Below are 23,608 nucleotides of genomic sequence, written 5' to 3'. Positions count from 1 at the left end.
GCAGATATAAAGCTGTTCATAATTTTTAGTCTATTTAAGGTTGTGCAGACTACATAGGGTGCCGCCTATCAAAAACTTCATCTGCTCAAGCTTCAATCAGTTTTTATATCTGCAGGGTTAGGGTTATTCTAACAAAATTAGAGGTCAGGTCACCCATTCACTCTTCCTAAATTAGCATTAGTAATTAGTCTTCTGGAGAATTACCCTCGACTGTGTTTAAAGGCTTCATTGTACAATACCAAACAATCCACTTGGGTTCCTAAACCATGCTCCCTGGTTTGATTTCTGGTCAGTACTGAATTAGCTTGTCTCACCTGTGGCAGCATTTTGGGCTCTAAATTGTCCTCCACCCATAGTCTAGGAAGGGAAATCATTGTCAGGGTTCCTGCTCCTGATTGCTCTCCAGCGACTGGAAGTGTACTTGTGTGGACATTACAGAATCTGGCCCAGCTGTGATGCCCCTTGTGTTCAATAGCCAACTATAGTTTGTGTGAAGAGTAGGAACTTGCACGACTGGTTGGAGGGTGCCACAACCTGTGGAACTATACTCCAGTAAGAATTAGCATCTTGGAGAGAAAATCGTTTGGGGTGGGTGGGGGGATTTTAAAAGCACTTGTGGTTGCTGAAGTTTCCCAAACCTGGACCTTGAAAGAAATGACTATCAGGCACAGGTATATTAATGAGTTAAGTTTAAGCAGACTGGAACTTGGTGGGACATGGATGGCAGAGTTGGGTCCTTAAGCCACTATTTTATACGGTGTTTCCCTTCGGAAGCCAATAAAAGGCCAAGAGGAAGGGGGAGAGTCTCGTGGTATCAACACTGATCCCACTTTCTGTTGCAGCATTTTATTTTAACCCAGAAGAACTCCACTCACAAAACCGCATAAATCGACACTCGCAGCAACAACAACAGCAAGTTGTAATTATATAGCGCCTTTAATGTAGTAACACGTCCCAAGATGCTTCACAGGAGCGTTCTTGAACAAAGTTTGACACTGAGCCACATAAGGAGATATTAGGACAGGTGACCAAAAGCTTGATCAAAGAGGTAGGTTTTAAGGAGCGTCTTAAAGGAGGAGAGGTAGAGAGGCGGAGAGGTTTAGGGAGGGAATTCCAGAGCTTCGGGCCTCTGCAGCTGAAGGCACGGCCACCAATGGTGGAGCGATTAAAATCAGGGATGCGCAAGAGGGCAGAATTGGAGGAACGCAGAGATCTCGGAAGGTTGTAGGGGTGAAACATAGAAGTAGTAGGCCATTCGGCCCCTTGAGCCTGCTCCGCCATTCAATGCGATCATGGCTGATCATCCAAATTCAGTACCCGGTCCCTGCTTTCTCCCCATACCCCCTTGATCCCCTTAGCCTTAAGAAATATATCCAACTCCTTGAATATATTTAATGTATTGACCTCTACTGCCTTCTGTGGTAGAGAATTCCACAGGTTCACCACTCTCTGGGTGAAGAAATTCCTCCTCATTTCTGTCCTAAATGGCTTACCCCTTATCCTTAGACTGTGACCCCTGGTTCTGGACTCCCTGACCATCGGGAACATCCTTCCTGCATCTAGTCTGTCCAGTCCTGTCAGAATTTTATTAGTTTCAATGAGATCCCCTCTCATTCTTCTATACTCCAGCGAGTACAAGCCCAATCGACCCAATCTCTCCTCATACGTCATTCCTGCCATCCCAGGTATCAGCCTGGTGAATCTTCGCTGAACTCCTTCCATGGCAAGAACATCCTTCCTCCGATAAGGCGACCAAAACTGCACGCAATACTCAAGGTGTGGTCTCACCAAGGCCCTGTATAACTGCAGCAAGACATCCTTGTTCCTGTACTCAAACCCTCTCGCTACGAAGGCCAACATGCCATTTGCCGCCTTAACCGCCTGCTGCACCTGCATGCTTACCTTCAGCGACTGGTGCACAAGGACACCCAGGTCTCGTTGCACTTCCCCTTCTCCCAATCTATTGCTATTCAGATAATCTGCCTTCCTGTTTTTGCCACCGAAGTGGATAACCTCACATTTATCCACGTTATATTGCATCTGCCATGCTTTTGCCCAATCACCCAACCTGTCCAAATCATCCTGGAGTTTCTCTGCATCCTCCTCACAGCACACATGCCCACCCAGCTTTGTGTCGTCTGCAAATTTGGCGATATTACATCTAGTTCCCTTGTCTAAATCATTAATATATATTGTGAATAGCTGTGGTCCAAGGACCGATCCCTGCGGTACCCCACTAGTCACTGCCTGCCACTCGGAAAAAGACCTGTTTATTCCATATCTTTGCTTTCTATCTGCCAACCAGTTCTCTATCCAAGTCAATCAATGTGATTGGGGGCAAGGTATTGACTTGGATAGAGAACTGGTTGGCGGACAGAAAGCAAAGAGTTGGAATAAACGGGTCGTTTTCCGAGTGGCAGGCAGTGACTAGTGGGGTACCGCAAGGATCAGTCCTAGGACCCCAGCTGTTCACAATATATATTAATGATCTGGACGAGGGAATTGGATGTAATATCTCCAAATCTGCAGACGACACAAAGCTGGGTGGGAGGGTATGCTGTGAGGAGGATGTCGTGAAACTCCAGTATGATTTGGACAGGTTGGGTGATTGGGCAGAAACATGGCAAGTGCACTATAATGTGGATAAATGTGAGGTTATCCACTTTGGTGGCAAAAACAGGAAGGCAGATTATTATCTGAATGGCAATAGATTGGGAGAAGGGGAAGTGCAAAGAGACCTGGGTGTTCTTGTGCACCAGTCGCTGAAGGTAAGCATGCAGGTGCAGCAAGCGGTTAAGAAGGCAAATGGTATGTTGGCCTTTGTAGCAAGAGGGTTCGAGTACAGGAACAAGGATGTCTTGCTACAGTTGTACAGGGCCTTGGTGAGACCACACCTTGAGTATTGTGTGCAGTTTTGGTCGCCTTACCTGAGGAAGGACGTTCTTGCCATGGAAGGAGTGCAGTGAAGATTCACCAGGCTGATACCTGGGATGGCAGGAATGACGTATGAGGAGAGATTGTGTCGATTGGGCTTATACTCACTGGAGTTTAGAAGACTGAGAGGCGATCTCATCGAAACCTATAAAATTCTGTCAGGCCTGGACAGACTAGATGCAGGAAGGATGTTTCTGATGGTCGGGGAGTCCAGAACCAGGGGTCATAGTCTAAGGATAAGGGGTAAGCCATTTAGGACAGAGATGAGGAGGAATTTCTTCACCCAGAGAGTGGTGAACCTGTGGAATTCTCTGCCACAGAGGGCGGTGGAGGCCAGTTCATTAAATATATTCAAGAAAGAGTTGGATATATTTCTTAAGGCTAAAGGGATCAAGGGATATGGGGAGAAAGCAGGGACAGGGTACTGAATTTGGATATCAGCCATGATCTCATTGAATGGCAGAGCAGGCTCGAAGGGTCGAATGGCCGACTCCTGCTCCTATCTTCTATGTTTCTATGTTAATACCTTGCCCCCAATCCCATGTGCCTTAACTTTACACGCTAATCTCTTATGCGGGACCTTATCGAAAGCCTTCTGAAAGTCCAAATACACCACATCCACTGGTTCTCCCTTATCTATTTTACCAGTTACATCCTCAAAAAATTCCAGTAGATTAGTCAAGCACGATTTACCTTTTGTAAATCCATGTTGACTTTGTCCGATCCTGTCACTGTTTTCCAAGTGCTCTGTTATTACATCTTTTATAATTTTCCCCACTACCGATGTCAGGCTTACCAGTCTGTAATTCTCCGTTTTCTCTCTACCACCTTTTTTGAATAGTGGGGTGACATTAGCTCCCCTCCAATCCATGGGTACTGTTCCAGATTCCATCGAATGCTGGAAGATGATCAGCAAAGCATCAACTATTTCTAGGGCCACTTCCTTAAGTACCCTAGGATGTAGATTATCAGGCCCTGGGGATTTATCGGCCTTCAATCCCATCAATTTCCCTAACACCGTTTCCCTACAAATACTGATTTCTTTCAGTTCTTCCCTTTCATCAGACCCTATGTTCCCCGACATCTCTGGGAGGTTATTTGTGTCCTCCTTTGTGAAGACAGAACCAAAATGTATTTAATTGGTCTGCCATTTCTTTGTTCCCCATTATAAATTCCCCTGATTCTGACTGCAAGGGACCTACGCTTGACTTCACCAATCTTTTTCTCTTCACATATCTATAAAAGCTTTTACAGTCAGTTTTTATGTTCCCTGAAAGCTTACTCTCATATTCTATTTTCCCTTTCTTAATTAATCCCTTTGTCCTACTTTGTTGAATCCTAAACTGCTCCCAATCCTCAGGTTTACTGCTTTTTCTGGCCAATTTATATGTCATCTCCTTGGATCTTCTGCTATCCCTAATTTCCCTTGTTCGCTACGGTTGAGTCACCTTTTTTGTTTTATTTTTATGCCAATCTGGGATGAACAAATTCTGTAGTTCATCCATGCGGTCTTTGAATGTTTGCCATTGACTATCCACCGTCAACCCTTTGAGTGACATTCCCCAATCAATCCTACCCAACTCGCGCCTCAGACCATCGTAGTTTCCTTTTATTTAAATTTAGGGTGGCGGAGGTTACAGAGATAGGGAGAGGTGAGGCCATGGAGGGATTTGTAAACCAGGATGAGAATTGAGGGGTTGCTGGACCAGGAGCCAATGTGGGTCAGGGAACACCGGGCAGGGGAGGCTTGTCATGTTATTCAAGCCATGAACTACTTTACTTTTCTTTCCAAGGAAAGCTACTTCCGATTAAACTTGCATCTGACATTTGGTGATTTTTTTTTTAATAGGTGCTATCCTTTAGCCTGACTGTACTGAGCAGAAGATTTGAATTCCAGGCTGATGCATTTGCAAAGGATCTGGGAAAAGCCACAGACCTGTACTCTGCACTGATCAAACTGAACAAGGATAACCTCGGTTTCCCAGTCGCTGACTGGCTGTATTCCATGTGGCATTATTCCCACCCTCCTCTTCTGGAGAGACTCCGTGCCTTAAAGGACAAGAAGATGGACTGACCAGGAACGAGAGAAGGGAGCGGAATGTTCTTTCATCTCGAGAAGAAATTGAATAGTTTTTTTTGTTTAATTTTTTTAATTTCTCATTCCAATAGCAGTGCAGATTTGCACTGGATGTTTGTATTATGGGAACTGGGTTATGATCTGAGTGCATTTAGCCTGTGTACCAACTGACTGCCAGCAGTACAGGTCAACGTAATATTTTAAGTTGTTGTGTTAAGAATACACTGGGACTTGAATTAGTTTTTAACTTAAATCAGCACATGCCGAGTTTAATGTGATACAAGCTACACCAGCACAGATACCTAACATATATCTTTGGACCTAAGTTGCACCATATCTGAAGTCTTGTCCCAAGTGTTCTTGGAAATTGCTTCATGTACATCACATTCAAAGTAAAGGCTCATCTTTATAAAGCTTTATTTAAATATTTGCTACTGCTTTAGATATCTCCTATACCTGCAAACTGTGAGATAACATTTATATCACTTTCCAAAAAAACCAAAGGTCTTAAGTTTTCTAAACGATACATAGGGAAGCTGCACTTGCAGCAATCTCTGAGATGCAGTTTTGAGAGGATGTGAAGGGTGTGGGGCGGAAGGGGTTAGGAGAAGAACAAATGAAAATGTGTCTGATCATCAAATGAGTTCCCTAAGCTGGACCTTCCTGTTCAGAAATGAGAGGGGAGTGAAATTATATTGTGATTTTTCTTTTTTGTTGGGGCAAAGGAAGGAAAGAATTTGTCGACCTTTAATGAAATCCCTGCTGCATTTTAAAACTGATTGCAGGTGTGGGATAAGGGGGCATTGATTTTTGCTAAGCTGCCTGTCCATTCTCAGGCTCCCCTGGTAGCTCGGTTGGTAAAACAACCTTAACTGTACAGGCAGGGAGGTGCGGGGGTAGCTAGCGGTGCTACAATTGACTTTTTCCCCCCAGAATTAGGATGGTGAATAATCAGGCAGTGACCACCTCTTTTCCCCCCCCCCCCTCCCCCTTACTGGAAAGGTACATGTGTGTGGGCATTGAATGAGGACATCTCACAGTCAAATATTCTGCTGACAAGTGCTGTCTAGGTTCAGTGAGGAATGGTCACTGGAAGGGTAGTGGACGTTACCTGTGGAACTCTACCCAAGTACGAGCCAATGTCTTTAGGAAAGGAACAGGGAAGTAATGGGGGGGAAATCCAGTCACAGGGATAATTAATTAAATTGCCAATGCTTGTTGGTGTGAATTGGGTAGCTGCAGGTTTTGTTGTAGTTTAATTTTCAGTTTTCAGACCCAAACTTTAATGTGGGGATAGGGTTTCTTTAAACTGCTGAAGCCTACTTCGGCATCTATAGGATACAGGAGTGTAAATACACTCTTAGTAACTTCAGATCTAGTGAGCCTTTTCTTGAGTTTTTCAATAAGTATTGGGTAAGATTTGCTCGACCTTGTGACACAGTTTTTAGCATTTTTTTCCCCACAGGTAGTAAATACCCCTAATTTTATGTCGTTTTTTAATTTATTATGTTTGGTTTACTTGAATTCTAGCAAGCTTCGATAGCCTCAGAAGTTGAAATTACTCTCTTGTTATTTGGAAGTGGCTGTAAATGAAGCAAAGTGACTCTGACTGACGAGGTCCTGGTCTGTGCCGGAATTAGCATGTGGAAATGCATCTTTATTTGGCACCTGTGGAGTAATTTGTGCATTACTTTATCTTTTTGTGTTGCTCGGGCCATTTTGATTGTGTTGCTATTCGCGAGAGGCGAGGCAGAGCGTGGGCGCTGCTAATTGTATTCAGTTAAGTGACCAGTTCCAAATACCAAAATAAATGTTCACAATGTGTACAGTTTGAGGGACGGAAGAGGTTTGTGCATACCTCCCTGAAAGTGACCTTGCACGTGATTAGTCCTGGCACCACCTGTGTGTCCATGCTGGCTTGTGAAACTTCATAGTTTACAGTGGTAGTCATTTCATGAGATGGCATCAAGGGGATAGAGAAGGTCCACTGACCTCCCACTTGCTGCTGTTTGAATCTCCTAACCAGCTGAAGTGAGAAAAATTAACTTGAAGGGGTTATCCCCGCTCTTCTTTTCCTCCCTGTTCCTCTTCCATTCCCGGCACTGGTTGAAGCCCTCCCCTATCTCTCCCAAGATCCCGTTTTTCATGTGCAAGCCTAGACGTTGAGTGTTCAAATGTTGGAGGGAGCATCACTTCCAAGCCCACTGCAGCCCTGACCTTTCCACCCACATGGCTCACTCGGTAACGGTTGGTAGCAGGAATGCCCTCGGTAACCCAGAGTTGTAGCACTTCTGCCACTGCCCACTGGAGACCTGTGATCTCAAGGCAGACAACTGATCAAAGTTTGGACCTTCCTGATTTGTGTGGCTCAGTACTACATTGCGTAGTGTGTTTACCCACGGAACCAGTGGAGATCGCTGGAAAAACCTTTTTTTTTTTTTTTTTTAAACGTAATCATTTGGGCCTCACAGAAACTGTGGAACTTGAGTTGCAGATTTTATTTTCAGGTATGAGATTGGGATATGAAGTTTGAGTTCTCTGAATTGGCCCAGGGCTTTGCCCTTGGCCTGTGGCAGGTTCATTGAAAGATCTGGAGTTTGGCCTGTTAACTATGCAAAATAGATTGTGATTAGCAGAAATGTATCACCTTTGCACAGTGAACAAGGCATAATGGTACTTTGATAATGGAAAATAAAGAACTTATTGCAATTCTGTATCTTACACTCCATTCATCAGTGTGATCCTCTTAATATTTTCTTTAGTCCTATGTGTATATAAAAAAATGGAGATAAAAAATTGATTGAAACCGTTTTGATGAAGGGACCCATCCAAAAAGTCAACTTGTCTTTCCCTTTCCGATGCTGACTGACGGGTGTGTTTTCACTGTTTTCAGTTTTACATTTTGTATTTTGAGTGGGCTGTGACATTAAATAGATCTTGAAAATGAAGAGTTAATACTGAACTGAAATTAAAATGAAACTTTTCAATAATTGAAAGTAAAAAAAATGGACACGGGTGTGAGAAAGGAAGTGCTTTTTAAAAAAAGGTTAAGTGGGGAAGGGATTAAAGAAATATTTCAATGGTCAGGGATTTTCACACGAGGCTAATGGTGGGATCTTTCACGCTCTTTAGATGCTGTTTGTTGGAATCTGGCATGCTGGTGTTTTTAATTTCAAAAACTATGTAAAATGGATTGTGTTATCTAAATTAAGGAGGATTAATATCATGAAATAATTGGCAGGTTTTGGAATTGTGCAACCAATCCTGATCTTAAGAAAAAGTGATAAAGTAAGTTCCACTGCAGTGACAACTTTCAATAAATGGAGGAAGTGAGAGGTCACGGGCAGAGTGACCTTTGTGACTTGAGAGGTCACGGGCAGAGTGACCTTTGTGACTTGAGAGGTCACGGGCAGAGTGACCTTTGTGACTTGAGAGGTCACGGGCAGAGTGACCTTTGTGACTTAGATGTTGTAAAAAGCGACATTCCAGCAACTGATTTACCTCTTCAGTACTTCTGCTTTGAGACGTGTTAATTGGTCTAGATTGCACGCCAGGGCCCGCAGGTCAAAACTACCTTCATGAAGGTGCAACTTGTGTTTTATGGTACCAGGTTTGATGGTAATATTTTCCAGTAGAGAATTTTCAAATATTCGTTTTTGTTTATAACCACCATCCCACTCTTAAGTCTCCCTATGCTACAGACCATCCTGCATTAAGGATGGAGAAGATGACTTGCTGTTCTGTGACTGCTAGGACGTACACAATAGTGACTTGGGTGCGACTTGTCCTCCGAGAGGTCTTGTGTCCTTTCCTCTTCTAAATCTGACTAATTAATGATACGACTGAGAACATGCTTGGAGAAGTCCCATCACTCCATGGTAGTGTGTTACTGCATCGTCTAGTCTGTTCATTTTGTATCAAGTCATCTGAACCACGAGTGTGCTTCCCCTCCCCTGACATGAATCTTGTCATTCATGTGGAAGTGACTTATGAAATGATACTGGGCGGCCTGCTGGTGGCGCTGTCCAGGGAGAGTATAAATACTCGGGCATGGGCCCAGCTTGCTCAGGACATTCTTTAACAGGAACTAGTGAAGAACACAACTAGATCTCCATGTTGTAAAACAGTTGATTAAAGCTTTGTTTAGCGCTTAGACCAAGTGCCTAGTAGTTTTCTTACGTCATCCCCTACAGTCAGAGTTGGTCTGCTGTGAGCAATAGGCCAAAAATGGCTACCAGAATTTGGAGAATTTCTTCTAATTTGACATTCATGAGGACATGAATTTTCAGATACTCTTTTCAACAGTGACTCAATCCAAACTGGGGCGGGGAGGGGGATCCTGCAATCTACCATTTTAGTCACTGCAATTAAGAGGAACACCAGGAGTTACTCGGGTATGGATTTATAATTTTAAATGTAAAGTTTGTTCAATCTGGACATTTTCTGGTGGAAAGTCTACAGTAAGCAGGCCTGTGTGGAGCAACATGTCTGCATGTTGCCCTTTTAAATTGAATTATTTTTCCAATGATAGTTAAAGTTCTATGTTTGTTTTAACTTTTTTTTATTCCCCTCTCAATTTTCCTCCCTGAAGGCATTGACTGCTTGCTGGGATATGGTTCCATGCGCTCTCGTGCCTCACTGAAGTAGCCATCATTCATATGTGAGCCTTGACGGTGTATGGGTAGTGGTAAGCGGGATGAGGATGGGGGGATTCGTGGCTCGGTCCAATCCTGCTCTCGCCTGATCACCACATGAGTATTTCCAGTGGGGGGGTTCGCTGGTTAGTGGGTAAGAGTGGGAACCTTGGCTTTTTGTTCTTACCTCCCCCTCCACTTCTCACCCGGGGCGCTGCGGCCAATTGTAGTGCTCCTACTGCTCTGCTAATGAGATCAGCTAACTCGGCACAGAATAAGGATCGGGAACACTTTCTATAATGGGGTGCCCAAAGCTGGACACCTCTAAATGGAGCCTAACCAATGTTCTGTATAAGTTCATCGTTACTTTATTATTTTTTACTCTTGAATGTAAATTCATTGGGAAATCAGCTGGAGCTCTCCCATCCCCTCTCTCGTTCCTCCCCCCACCTGCCTTACAATTCTAGCAGCCCCCGCTGGACTTTCTGTATCGGTGTCAGATGTGTTGAATAATCTTCCAATACTCGCTGCCCATCTTCACATTATCGACCGGAAAAAGGACACCTGGAATAAAATAGTGGAGGGTGCCTGTGGAATAGTATACCAGCAAGGAGCAGATACTTTCAGGAGAAGGGAAACTTGCTTAAGAGTTTCCACTTCTGACTGGCTCAGCCATCAGAGAACCCCAAACACCTTTTTAAAGTCATATTTAACTTTCTCTTAACATAGCTAGAAAAGGGTTGACTGTAATTGGGCTCGACTGTCGTATCACTCGGCACAAACATTGCTAGCCCAATGCAAGGGAACAAGAACATTCATATTTTTGGATAGTGGGCTACCAGTGGTGATATGGTAGTGTAGCAGTTGATGAATAACCCAGAAGAAATGAGTTGAAATCCCAATATGAAATTGAATTCAGTAAAGCTGGTAATTTGTGGCTGATCCAAGTTAGCGTCCTTCAGGGACGGGGACCTCCCACCCTGGCCTATACTCCAGTCTCGCACTGCACCGTTGACACTTAATTCCACTTATAAAACAATAGATATAAACAATGGTCCAGCACCACCTTGTCACGCTAACTTCCCACAAAGGGGTTGTGGAAATCTGGAACTCTTCCCTCAAAAAGCTGTTGAGGCTGAGGGTCAATTGGAAAATTTAAACGCTGAGATTGATAGATTTTTGTTAGGCGAGTATTAAGGGTTACGGAGTTTAGGCAGGTAAATGGAGTTAATGATCTAATTGAATGGCGAAACAGGCTCGAGGGGCTGAATGGCCTCCTCATGTTCCTATAACTAGCGATGGGCAACAAATGCAGTAATTACCTACATCCTGGGAACCAACATTTCATGAATGTTCAGTTTCCTCTTCTATAAACTCTGACCCTCTTCCAAAGCACATAAGCAAACACAATTCAGATTCACTGAAATTAGAGTAGATTATTTTAATCATTATTAGATATTTGCAAGTTCGTTCTGTTATATTTAGTAGCACATTTCTTTGCAGTGTTTCATCTGTCAGATCTAGCCATACTGATGTCTGTACCACCTGTGCCAGTACTTGGATTGTTACAATATGAACAGCAACAACTGAAACTCTTGTTATGGCAGTGGCTGTGCTTCACTTTCCTCTTTTTCTTCAAAGCGCTCAGAATAGCTTTCAGTAAGCCTATCTTTAACTCAACCAGCTGCATCTTTTTCAGAATAACCTTCTGGATGGTGATGCCATAATGCAATCTTCTTGTTTCATCGGGTGTTAGAGGATTAAGCTTGTAAAGTTTTTCCTGAATTGGAGAAGGTAAAATGGTCAGTACAGACTGACTTGTCAAAGAGAGCTTTCTGATTCCAACCCACTTCTGAATATAAATCAAGCCTACTGTAACCAAATACATTTATGACTTGTAATTTACTTATAAATGATTAAAATGCTCTAATTGATGCTCTCTTGGCTTGGTAACTAGTAGATATTCCCCAAAACACTTGCTACATTTCATGACATTTGGCACTTTAAATTGTTATAACTTCTAATAAAGATTTTGTCATCATTTTATAATTTCCTCTCCCCTTCACTCCTAAAGGCACAGACTCCTGCTAAGGTGCAGTTCCACGAGCACCAACAGCCCACCGATATCTGAAATGGGCCATTCTTCATGCAGAGGCCTGGATGGTGAGTGTTGGTGGGTTGTTCAGCCAGGGGGGCATTAGCACTAAATCCTCACCCTCACCCTGCACTCACACACGTACACTTTCCAGCAGTTTTACTCTCAAACCAGGACTAGTAACCCGGCTACATTTTACCCCCATCCTAACCCTTCGGCTAACGTTAGCGCCACCATTACTTCAAAATTAGGTTTCAGGATCTCTTGACCATTTTCTGATAAAAGATTTGAAAAAGAGTTAGTTTAAATGTGGTGTTTTAAAGCATAGTGTATTCATGCAGGTAGTTCAGATGCTAATGAGCTAGCCTTGTTGTTTCCTCATAGAATGTAAATAATAAAACATTTGTCAGCTTGTTACAGCAATTGATAAACTCCTCACACCCATTGTTTTGGAAAGTAACTGGACCCAGGCATTTGCAGGAGATTTGTCAAGCCTTCTCTTTCTGGCTGAGAATAGCGCATGATAAAACACCCCGACCCAGGTATTGAACAGAGGTTGACCCTGCCAGTAAATATATAAACACCGTAAGTAGATATAAGCATCTGCAGCTAGTTGCAGTTAGCAGCATGCCTAGAGCACCATTGTTAAATCTGTGAGTTGTTCAAGTAATTAATACTCAGACTTAATCAGTAACAATAAAACAGGTCTTTACTGGTTGGAGGTAGGGACTACACGTAGGTCTTTACTTCATGCCCACAGGCGGGAACTGAGGGGAGATCAGTACCCACAGTACTATTTATACCCCTATGGCCAGGAGTGGTACTGCGTATCACTACGCCCAACAAGTAGTGCAGTCCTGTCCATAGGTTCAAAGTAGCACACATATTACATACACAACATTCCTCCCTTCCTAGCTTTACAGTCATCTCCCCATTTAACATAACGTAATAACATATATACATAGATAACTTCAGGTTTACATAACAGATCACAGATTCAGTCTCTGCGGAAAACAGTTCACAGATTCAATCTCTGTGGTGGAGTCGGTTCACGTTGCTGGAGTGACTCATTCAATAGTCCTTCCATGGATTTAACAGTTTGAACTTCCGAACTGAATTGGCTCCGTTCGGAGGGACCACGTGTGTGATCTGGTAGAGGTAATAATGGTTCAGATGGGTCATCTTCTGTTTCGACTTTTCCTTTTCTGCTTCTTGGAGACTCTCTGGGCTCCACTGTCAGCTGCCAGCTGCATGCGCAGTTCCTCCTTCTCTCCCTCCTTTTTCCGTAGTAGAGCCACCTTCTCCCGATGTTCCGTAGACTTTCGGTGCTCCTCCATGATTTCTGTATGGTGGGAGTCGAAGTTACAAGTTGGGCAGGACAGGACATAGTAATATTCGGTGTCGTCCTGATCTAGGCCAGCGAGAGGGTCTTCTATTTCCTCCATACCCAGCTGGGCGTTAGCCAGCTTTTGTTCCAAGTCCAGACATCTTTCCTGAAGAGACTTCTTCATGCGTACCTCTTCATCCAGCTTTTTCTGGGCTTTCAGCAAGTCGTTTACTAATGACCTCATTTGAGATTTTACTACTTCAACTTCTTTTGGAGATTGATTGATCGGACTATTCAATCCCTCTACCGGAGCAGCTGTTTCAGCGGTCTGTTGTTCTACGTTGACGTGAGTCAGCGTACTTTTGGCATCCAAGGGCTGCTCTGTTGCAGTCATCTCAGTCTGTGTTGCCACCTCAGCTCTTCCAATAACCTTTGAGAGCTCCGAACCCCTTTCGTTTGAATATTGAAGTTCGTGTTCAAGTTTTTCCCATTTCAGAGTCCTGTCCTTCAGCATATGCAGGAGTTGGCTGACCGTTAACTCCTCTGACATCAGACGTTTTGTGTGCTCCTGCTCCATTTTCTCCATCAGCTGCTTCTGTTGTCTTTCCAGATTCTCCAACTCTATATCAAAGAACTCTTTCGTTGCATTCAACTCTTGCTCAAAACGGCGAAGCATTTGTTCTAATTGCTGTTGTAGTTTGAAATGGAGTTGAGTTCGAGCCCGGTGTCCCTCAGAAATGGGCACATCAGTAGACTTGCCAGACTCAGAATCCACAGTTAAACTATGTTGTTGTTGCTCAGTGGAATTCTGTGCTGAAACTTTGTCTTTTGCACCTGAGTTGGGCTTACCATCATCCGTTCCAGAGTCTGGGCCGACTATCTTCACCGAGTTCGCACTCGTTATTGTTTGTAGGAAATGCCAGTCCATATTCATTTTCCTAATCCACTCCCGTCCTAGTAGTGGAGGACCTCCTTCAGATATCACATATAAGTCCATTATTTGACTGTCTTCGCCCTTGTGGACCACTGCAACCTCTATTTTCCCGATGGGGTACACTCTTTGCCCCGTGTATGTTTCCAATATAATCCCCGTATCCTGTAGGGGAATATGTTGGAATAACTTTCCGTAATCTTTCTTATTTATGACCGTCAATGCCGATCCAGTGTCCAATTCCAGTTTTACTTGGACTCCTTCTATCTGAAGAGTGACCCAAATTGTCTGGAGGTCTGCACCCTTACCAGCATTGAGTACTCTTAAGCTAGCCAGTTCATTACTGCTAGCGTCTGAATCGGACTCCTGTTCGGTCACCTTGTGTACCTTTGCGTATTTTCCTTGCGGTGACTTCTTGTTGCTGGTCTTCTTCCCTGACCTGCATACTCTAGCTATATGTCCAAGCCTACCACAAGTTCTACATTCTTGGTTTTTAAACCAACACTGGTTCTGATCATGCGTTGTCTTTCCACAACGATAACATTTGCCAGAACTCTCACCCAATTTGTGTGCACTGAGCTCCGGTGACCGTAGCTGCATTACTGCCGTGCCTCTCGCTGCGGCTTCGTGTGCTGCTGCCATAGTGACCGCCTTCTCAAGCGTCAGCTCATTCTCCTCGAGCAGTCGCTTTTGTGTATCCTGTTTAAATAAACCACACACAAATTTGTCTCGAAGTGCCTCTGTCAGTCCCGTTCCAAACTGGCAATATTTCGCTAATTTACGCAATTCCAGCAAATAATCAGCATTGCTTTCATGCTGTAGCTGCCTTCTGTCGTAAAATTTAAATCGTTCCGCTAGCATCAGCAGCGTGGGGTTTAGATGATCTTTCAGGACAGTAACAATCTCATCGAACGTCTTATCCGCCGGTTCATCTGGTGATAACAGGTGTTTCAATTGCCCGTATGTCTTCGCACCCATTAAATTTAATAATGTTAGAGCTTTATCTTGGTCACGAATTTTATTGGCCTTACAATAATTTTTTACTCTTTCAACATATATGGCCCAATCTTCGAGGTCACTATCAAAGGTGCTAATATTCCCGTGTTTAGGCATTGTAGATTTGCAATTTCTCAGATTTTCTTTTCTTTACTTGTTATCAAAGATGGCGGCTTCCCGCTCTTGCCGTCGTCCTCCGCCCACAAAATGGCGGTTTTCCCGCGCTTGGCGGTCTTCACCCGTCCCCCAACGCCGTCTCCCTTCAGCCCCCGAGTGCGGCCCTTATCTTCGCCGCGATCGCCCGAGTGCGGCCCTTATCAGCGGATGCGATCGCTGGATCGCGAAGCGGCTCTCGGCTCTTATCAGGAGATGCGATCGCTCTGTTGAAACGCCTCCCGCTCGAAGCGGCTCTCGCGCCCTATTCCTCCAGCTCCCCCAGCCCCGTTCGTGCGGTTGACTGCCTGTCGCGTCGCTGCCCGGCTCAGACAACGGCTTACCCACCACCAAGCTGGAGAAGAAGCTGACGGTCGCCGATGGAGGCTCCGAGGTCAGGATGTCTTCCAGTGGGGTGGAGAGGGTGGAAACCTCTCTGCAACGTCCTGGCTGTGGACGAAGCTGCCGTGGAGTGACTGCCGCAGGGTCCGAATCAGACTCGTCGCCAGTGTTAAATCTGTGAGTTGTTCAAGTAATTAATACTCAGACTTAATCAGTAACAATAAAACAGGTCTTTACTGGTTGGAGGTAGGGACTACACGTAGGTCTTTACTTCATGCCCACAGGCGGGAACTGAGGGGAGATCAGTACCCACAGTACTATTTATACCCCTATGGCCAGGAGTGGTACTGCGTATCACTACGCCCAACAAGTAGTGCAGTCCTGTCCATAGGTTCAAAGTAGCACACATATTACATACACAACAACCATCATCTTTGTTTTTCTCTTTTGTAAAATATTTAAATCATTTTCTCAATTAAACTGATATTTCAAATATGGGCATCACCACCAAAGAGCCTCTCACGGTCTGTATTAACTTAATTAGCAGGAGAATGATTACTTTCAAGAAAGTCACTAACCTTTGAAGGGTGATGTGACAAATAGTTAATTAGAAAATTGATGACATGGACAACAAAGACAGCAAGACAGAGGAATAGCATGACGTCAAGCACAATCTGACCAAGCATTGTGGTTTGTGTTGGTGAGGGTTGGCTGGTCACCCACAGATTAAAGTCCTCTGGGTCCATTTCAATCCTAACTCTTGACGTTTTGAGATATGCAAATCCTTTTAACAGAAGAGGGGAAAAAAAAGTAATGCGTGAAATTTTTCAGAGCCTGGAATATTGGAGCTCAGTTCATTATTAAAAGTTACCATGTTAAGCGTGATAAGCAGGTGAACCCCACAGAGCAGATGGTCCCAGGCTCAATCCCCAATCAGTGTTGACTCACTTTATCTTGGCTGGGGCAGTGGCAGGGTTGCTGCAGCTAGCATAGGCACGAATAGCCTCCTTCTGTGCTGTAAGATTCTATGATTCTACAGTTGGACTTGGTGCTGGAGAGGGGTAATCGCTGAGGGTTCCCACTTCTGATTAACCAATAGATATGCATGTGTGGACATGGGGTGGGGACAGAATTGGTGCACATTGAGGAACGTGCTGATAATCGCAATCAAAGCTCACGCAGGAATGGCCCCATGGGCAAGGTACTGGAGGACAACTGTGGAAACTCCCCCTACGCCCCCAGCAAGGAGTCAGCACCTTCAGGACAGGAGGGGAGAATATTGATGTAGAAATTACTATGGGGAAAAAAATATAAATAACAAGAAGTAACATTTAAAACTCACTTGTTGCCAGCTTTGTGCTTGACAGCATGCAGTAAATCCATCATCATTCGTGAGTTTGTAAACCAAACCACTGAGCAATAAACATTAGCAGTTTCTGTTTGTTATTTAGCAGTTTCTGTTTGTCTGATTATAGAGTGCATCTTCTCTACCTGGAGATACACACCTCGCTTATTTAAGCCCTGAGAATGTTGGCACAGGTTGGCAAAGCTTGGGCTTCCAAGTCTGTGCAGGGATACTGCAGGTGTTTAATGAACTAAAACTGCAACCTACCACCACACAGCACACATACAGCTTCCTGCAACCCTACATGTATGACCACTCTACCCTATTGGCTTGCAGGGTTATCTGGAGCTTAAATTCAAACAATCACAACCTCCAGTAACAGGTCTATGCCTCCTGCCCCCGTCAGTCAGCCAGGCCTGCTGCTCCATCATTACCATAGCCCTGAAATACTGCCGTCAACTTGACCCAAAGATACCCTCTCTATCTCCTCAACCCTAACATCCCACATAGGAGAATATAGGAGAATAGTCACAAGGGAATCAGCCCGGGCTCTTGCTCCTCCTCACTAGCTCGGGATCCCGATTGAAGAGTGCACTCCTGGACATTGGGTAAAGACAAGTTCAAGCTTGGCTGCCAGGATGCTGACTGTCAAATAGCTCTCCCACACTCACTGTCCCCACTCTGACAAAAAGAGAGGCCACTCGGGTGAGACACTGGAAGCCTGTGTATGTGCACAGTCAGTCAGCACCCTTGTGAGAAGAAGGGAGAAAATAAATCTCCCTTTTTAATATTTTTAAAATCTCTCTTTCTAACCACTAAAGCCTTCAATGTTTGCAGCTAGCAGAATAAATCATTAGGTGCAAAGAAAAAATGCATTGTTGAACATTAATCTTAAGATACAATTGACCTACAGGCTTTTTTAAAAAAAAAAACAATTATTTCCTACAGCTTGAACTGTATTATTTTTATGTATTTCAATATAAACATGAATTATTTACTGTTTTATTTATAGGGGCGAGTAACATAGATGCCTTTAAGATAAGCACATGAGGGAGAAAGGAATAGAAGGATAGGGTGATGGGGTGAGATGAAGAGGGGTGGGAGGAGGCTCATGTGGAGCACGGACCCGATGGGCCGAATGGCCTGTTTCTGGGCTGTAAACTCTACGTAATTCTATGTAATATAAACTGTGTTCTTAATTTTTGTTTTGCAAAATAATTCCCGTTTTATACCATTTGTTGGATTGTGACATCGCGATGAGGTATTTCCCCATGCGTGAAGCTGAAGAATTTTTTTTAACCAAACATTGAATTTATAACAGTTTAAGCAAAGGATATTTCTCTTTACGCAGAGGAAGATATACCCCAATAGACTTTCCGAGGTTTCAATCTCAGTGTAATTTAAGCACTTGTACGTTCTGTCTTGCCGACTTTCCACTTTTTTTTCAAGCATTCTGTGGGTTTTTTTTAATCAGTGGGTGTGAGTAATGGACCATTTAATCTGAAATTGGATGTCCATAAAGTACTCGTTTATAATATCCGAATTAAATTACAGCCTTGCTACTCCTCAACCATCCACAGTTCGATGTGTAAGGTATGTTTAAGATTCAAATTATTTTTGATAATCATGGCAACTATCGGATTCACAAAGGGAAGATAGATTATGAAAGTAAATTAGCAAAAAATATAAAAACAGATAGTAAGAATTTTTATAGTTATATAAAAAGAAAAAGGGTGGCTAAAGTAAATGTTGGTCCCTTAGAGGATGAGACCGGGAAATTAATGGTGGGAAATATGGAGATGGCAAAAACACTGAATGAATATTTTGTATCAGTCTTTACAGTAGAAGACACTAAGAATATCCCAACATTGGACAAACAGGGGGCTAAAGGGGGGGAGGAGCTAAACACGATCAAAATCACTAAGGAAGTGGTACTCGGTAAAATAATGGGACTCAAGGCGGATAAATTACCTGGACCTGATGGCTTACATCCTAGGGTCTTGAGGGAAGTGGCGGTAGGGATTGTGGATGCATTGGTAATAATTTTCCAAAACCCCCTGGATTCGGCAATGGTCCCGGCAGACTGGAAAACTGCTAATGTAACACCCTTATTTAAAAAGGGCAGTAGACAGAAGGCTGGAAACTATAGACCGATTAGCCTAACATCTGTGGTAGGTAAAATTTTGGAGTCCATTATTAAGGAGACAGTAACAGGACATTTGGATAATCATAATTTAATAGGACAAAGTCAGCATGGTTTTATGAAGGGGAAGTCATGTTTGACAAATTTGCTGGAGTTCTTTGAGGAAGTAACATATAGGGTGGATAAAGGGGAACCAGTGGACGTAGTGTATTTAGACTTCCAAAAGGCATTTGACAAGGTGCCACACAAAAGATTATTGCTTAAGATAAAAAATCACGGGATTGGGGGTAATATTCTGGCATGGATAGAGGATTGGCTATCTAACAGAAGGCAGAGAGTTGTGATAAATGGTTCATTCTCAGACTGGCAATCAGTAACTAGTGGTGTTCCGCAGGGGTCAGTGCTGGGTCCCCAACTCTTTACAATCTATATTAACGATTTGGAGGAGGGGACCGAGTGTAACATATCAAAGTTTGCAGATGATACTAAGATGGGAGGGAAAGTAGTGAGTGAGGAGGACATAAAAAACCTGCAAGGGGACATAGACAGGCTAAGTAAGTGGGCAGAGATTTGGCAGATGGAATACAATACTGGAAAGTGTGAGGTTATGCACTTTGGCAGGAAAAATCGTAGAGCAAGTTATTATCTTAATGGCAAGAAACTGGAAAGTACTGAAGTACAAAGGGATCTGGGGGTCCTGGTGCACGAAACTCAAAAGGTTAGTATGCAGGTGCAGCAAGTGATTAAGAAGGCCAATGGAATGTTGGCTTTCATTGCTAGGGGGATAGAATATAAAAATAGGGAGGTATTGCTTCAGTTGTACAAGGTATTGGTGAGACCGCACCTGGAATACTGCATACAGTTTTGGTGTCCATACTTAAGAAAGGACATACTTGCTCTCGAGTCAGTACAAAGAAGGTTCACTCGGTTAATCCCGGGGATGAGGGGATGGACATATGAGGAGAGGTTGAGTAGATTGGGACTCTACTCATTGGAGTTCAGAAGAATGTGAGGCGATCTTATTGAAACATATAAGATTGTGAAGGGGTTGGATCGGGTGGATGCAGGGAAGATGTTCCTGATGATGGGTGAAACTAGAACTAGGGGGCATAGTCTTAGAATAAGGGGCTGCTCTTTCAAAACTGAGATGAAGAGGAACTACTTCACTCAGAGGGTGGTAGGTCCATGGAATATGCTGCCCCAAAAAGCTGTAGGAGCTACATCATTACATAAATTTAAAACAGAAATAGACAGTTTCCTAGAAGTAAAGGGAATTAAGGGTTACGGGGAGCGGGCAGGAATTTGGACATGAGTCTAGGTTCTGATCGGTCATGGCCCTGTGGGTAGCGGAGCGGGCCCAGGGGCCATGTAGCCTGATCCTGCTCCTATTTCGTGTGTCTAATTCTGTTAGATGCAGGAGATGGTTCTGTGATAGTGGATTGGCAGTTAGGATCAGATCAGCCATGATCTTATTGAATGGCGGAGCAGGCTCGAGGGGCCGATTGGCCTACTCCTGCTCCTATTTCTTATGTTCTTATGTTCTTTGCATCTGTTACACAGTTCAGGATTATTATGGAGTGTCCTCCTCCAATTCGGCTGCCCCCAAGAGTTTGTCATCATCCTCTGCCTGCTTCACGACGACATGCAAGCCGTGATCCTGACCAACGGATCCACCACAGACCCAATTCATATACGGACCGGGGGCCAAGCAAGGCTGTGTCATCGCACCAATGCTCTTCTCGATCTTCCTTGCTGCAATGCTCCATCTCACCCTCAGTAAGCTCCCCGCTGGAGTGGAGCTAATCTACAGAACAAACAGGAAACTGTTCAACCTCCGTCGCCTCCAGTCCGGATCCAAGGTTGTTCCATCCTCTGTCATCGAATTACAGTATGCAGACGACGCTTGCGTCTGCGCACACTCGGAGGTCGAACTCCAAACCATCGTCAACACCTTCACCGAAGCATACGAGAGCATAGGCCTTACACTAAACATCCGTAAGACAAAGGTCCTCTACCAACCTGCCCCCACCACTCAGTACTGCCCCCCGATTGTCAAAATCCACGACGAGGCCTTGGACAACATGGACCACTTTCCATACCTCGGGAGCCTACAGTCAACAAGGGCAGACGTCGATGATGAAGTCCAACACCGCCTTCAGTTTGCCAGTGCAGCCTTCGGTTGCCTGAGGAAGAGAGTGTTTGAAGACTAGGACCTCAAACCCAGCACCAAGCTCATGGTCTACAGAGCAGTAGTGATACCCGCCCTCCTGTATGCATTAGAGACATGGACCATGTACAGCGGGCAACTCAAAGCACTGGAGAGGTACCACCAACGCTGCCTCCGCAAGATCCTGCAAATCCATTGGCAGGATAGGCGCACCAACGTCAATGTTCTCGCTCAGGCCAACATCCCCAGCCTCGAAGCTTTGACCACGCTCGATCAGCTCCGATGGATGGGCCACATCGTCCACATGCCTGATACGAGACTCCCAAAACAAGCGCTCTGCTTGGAGCTCCGACGCGGCAGGAGAGCCCCAGGTGGGCAGAGGAAACGCTTCAAGGACACCCTCAAAGCCTCCTTGAAAAAGTGCAACATCCCCACCGACACCTGGGAATCCCTGGCCCAAGACTGCACAAAATGGAGGAGAAGCATCCGGGAAGGCGCCGAACACCTTGAGTCTCTTCGCTGGGAGCAAGTGGAAGCCAACGCAAGTAGCGGAAGGAGCGCACGTCAACCCAAGCACCCCACCCACCCGCCCCTTCAACCACTGTCTGCCCCACCTGTGACAGAGACTGTAGGTCCCGCATTGGACTCATTAGTCACCTGAGAACTCATTTTTAATGTGGAAGCAAGTCATCCTCGATTCCGAGGGACTGCCTAAGAGAGAGAGAGATTGTCATGAAATTACTTAATAAACAATTGCCTGATCTCAAAACTGGATGTTTTTTGGGATAAATCTCTCCCTTGGATGCTGACCCTTTCCTGGGGTATTGTTCCACCGCACACCATTCTCCCTCTGCTCCTTTGTCCACTTGGTTATTCCTCATTATTGAGCCCAGTGAGTCTGAAACAGGCTGAGCCAAACATGGAGGCCATCACGTTCTGAGCCTGTCCATACAGGGATCAATCAGGGTCAGCTCATTATTGTTAACCCTTCCCTAGCCGCAGTCAGTTGTTCAATCCCCAGGGTCAGGCTGGCTGAGATGAGGTAACCGCTTCGATGTGAGAATCTGGGACCTTCTGCTGTATATTACGTAATTATAGGTAACTTTATCAACTGTCTGAGAGGTGAAGGTGCTGCCCACTGAGCCACGCTGGCACATCTCATCGAAACTTATACAATTCTAACAGGACTAGACCGACTAGCTGCAGGAAGGATGTTCCCAATGGCGGGGGTGTCCAGAACCAGGGGTCACAGTCTAAGGATAAGGGGTAAGCCATTTAGGACTGAGATGAGGAGGAATTTCTTCACCCAGAGAGTGGTGAACCTGTGGAATTCTCTACCACAGAAGGCAGTGGAGGCCAATTCATTAAATATACTCAAGAAGGAGTTGGATATATTTCTTAAGGCTAAAGGGATCAAGGGGAATGGGGAGAAGGCAGGGACAGGGTACTGAATTTGGATGATCAGCCATGATCGCATTGAATGGCGGAGCAGGCTCGAGGGGCCGAATGGCCTACTCCTGCTCCTGTTTCTATGTTTCTATGTTTCTATGACGTGTCAAGGCAACGAACGGAAAAAAAACTCTTGATTTTTACACTTGAAATGTTGCAAAACATTTGTCATTTCTCGCAGCTCAGTTAATCCTAAACTGAAAAAGAAAACAAAATCAAAATTCTAAATGACAGCCTGGTTGGCGAGTTCTTACCACTGAGTGACCACCAGACACTCTCCTACTCTGCTTGACCAGATTAAACTCTGAAAAGCTGTTCTCAACAGACTTTGTATTGGAAAATAGAAAGACGAGGTGGGACATTACCTTCTTAATAGTGTCACAATCAGCCTTCTGATGTCACAAGCCTTTTCCCATGACAGCTTGAAACAGCCAGATGTGCTATGGTGGAACGTACAAAAATCATGGCCGAGAAATTCGATCTGGACCTGCCCGTTTTTGGGCGTAAAACGAGGTCAGAAATGACCAATTTCGCGGGACACCTGCAATAGATCCAACGCTGTATTGGCCTCGGATTATATTTAGGTGGCCTCCTTAAACCGGCGTTAGGCCCCTTGCATATGTTAATGAGGAGCCTAACTTTTGGTTAAGGACCTCTCTGCCAAATTGGTTGGCCATGAGCGGAGTACACGCCCAGCATGCTCTGTTCAGGTTTACCAGCAACTGCTGCAGCCTAACCAGCGGCTACCCACAAAACAGTATGTGCCAGCCGTGGCTCAGTGGGCAGCACCCTCGCCTCTGAGTCGGAAGGTTGTAGGTTCAAGTCCCACTCCAGAGACTTGAGCACAAAAATCCAGGCAGGCACTCCCAGTGCAGTACTGAGGGAGTGCTGCACTGTTGGAGGAGCAGTACTGAGGGAGCGCTGCACTGTCGGAGGGGCAGTACTGAGGGAGCACCGCACTGTCGGTGGGGCAGTACTGAGGGAGCGCCGCACTGTCGGAGGATCAGTGCTGAGG

General features: G+C 44.7%; 1 protein-coding gene and 1 long non-coding RNA gene across 2 annotated transcripts in view; one reads left to right on the top strand and one right to left on the bottom strand.

Moving 5' to 3' along the window:
- zmpste24 (zinc metallopeptidase, STE24 homolog) overlaps positions 1-7,720 on the top strand; it is a 38,197-nt gene extending 30,477 nt beyond the window's left edge. Inside the window, exon 10 of the mRNA XM_085963084.1 lies at positions 4,784-7,720. Coding sequence (XP_085819210.1) covers positions 4,784-5,008 — 225 coding nt within the window. The 3' untranslated portion in view covers positions 5,009-7,720. The remainder of the gene's footprint in view (positions 1-4,783) is intronic.
- A 3,351-nt stretch (positions 7,721-11,071) lies between these two features.
- On the bottom strand, positions 11,072-22,920 carry LOC147103472 (uncharacterized). Its single transcript, XR_015072981.1, has 3 exons — positions 22,848-22,920; positions 16,068-16,273; positions 11,072-11,425 (listed from the first exon to the last, which is right to left on the bottom strand). It is a non-coding gene; the product is annotated as an uncharacterized LOC147103472 (long non-coding RNA).
- Between the last annotated feature and the right edge of the window lie 688 nt (positions 22,921-23,608).

This window comes from Somniosus microcephalus, chromosome 20 (genome assembly GCF_052327205.1).
Source record: "Somniosus microcephalus isolate GS21.2 chromosome 20, FLI_Smic_1.0, whole genome shotgun sequence".
Lineage (NCBI taxonomy): Eukaryota > Metazoa > Chordata > Chondrichthyes > Squaliformes > Somniosidae > Somniosus > Somniosus microcephalus.
Note: the sequence above shows the minus strand (reverse complement) of the source record. Positions and strands in the feature narration are given on the sequence as shown.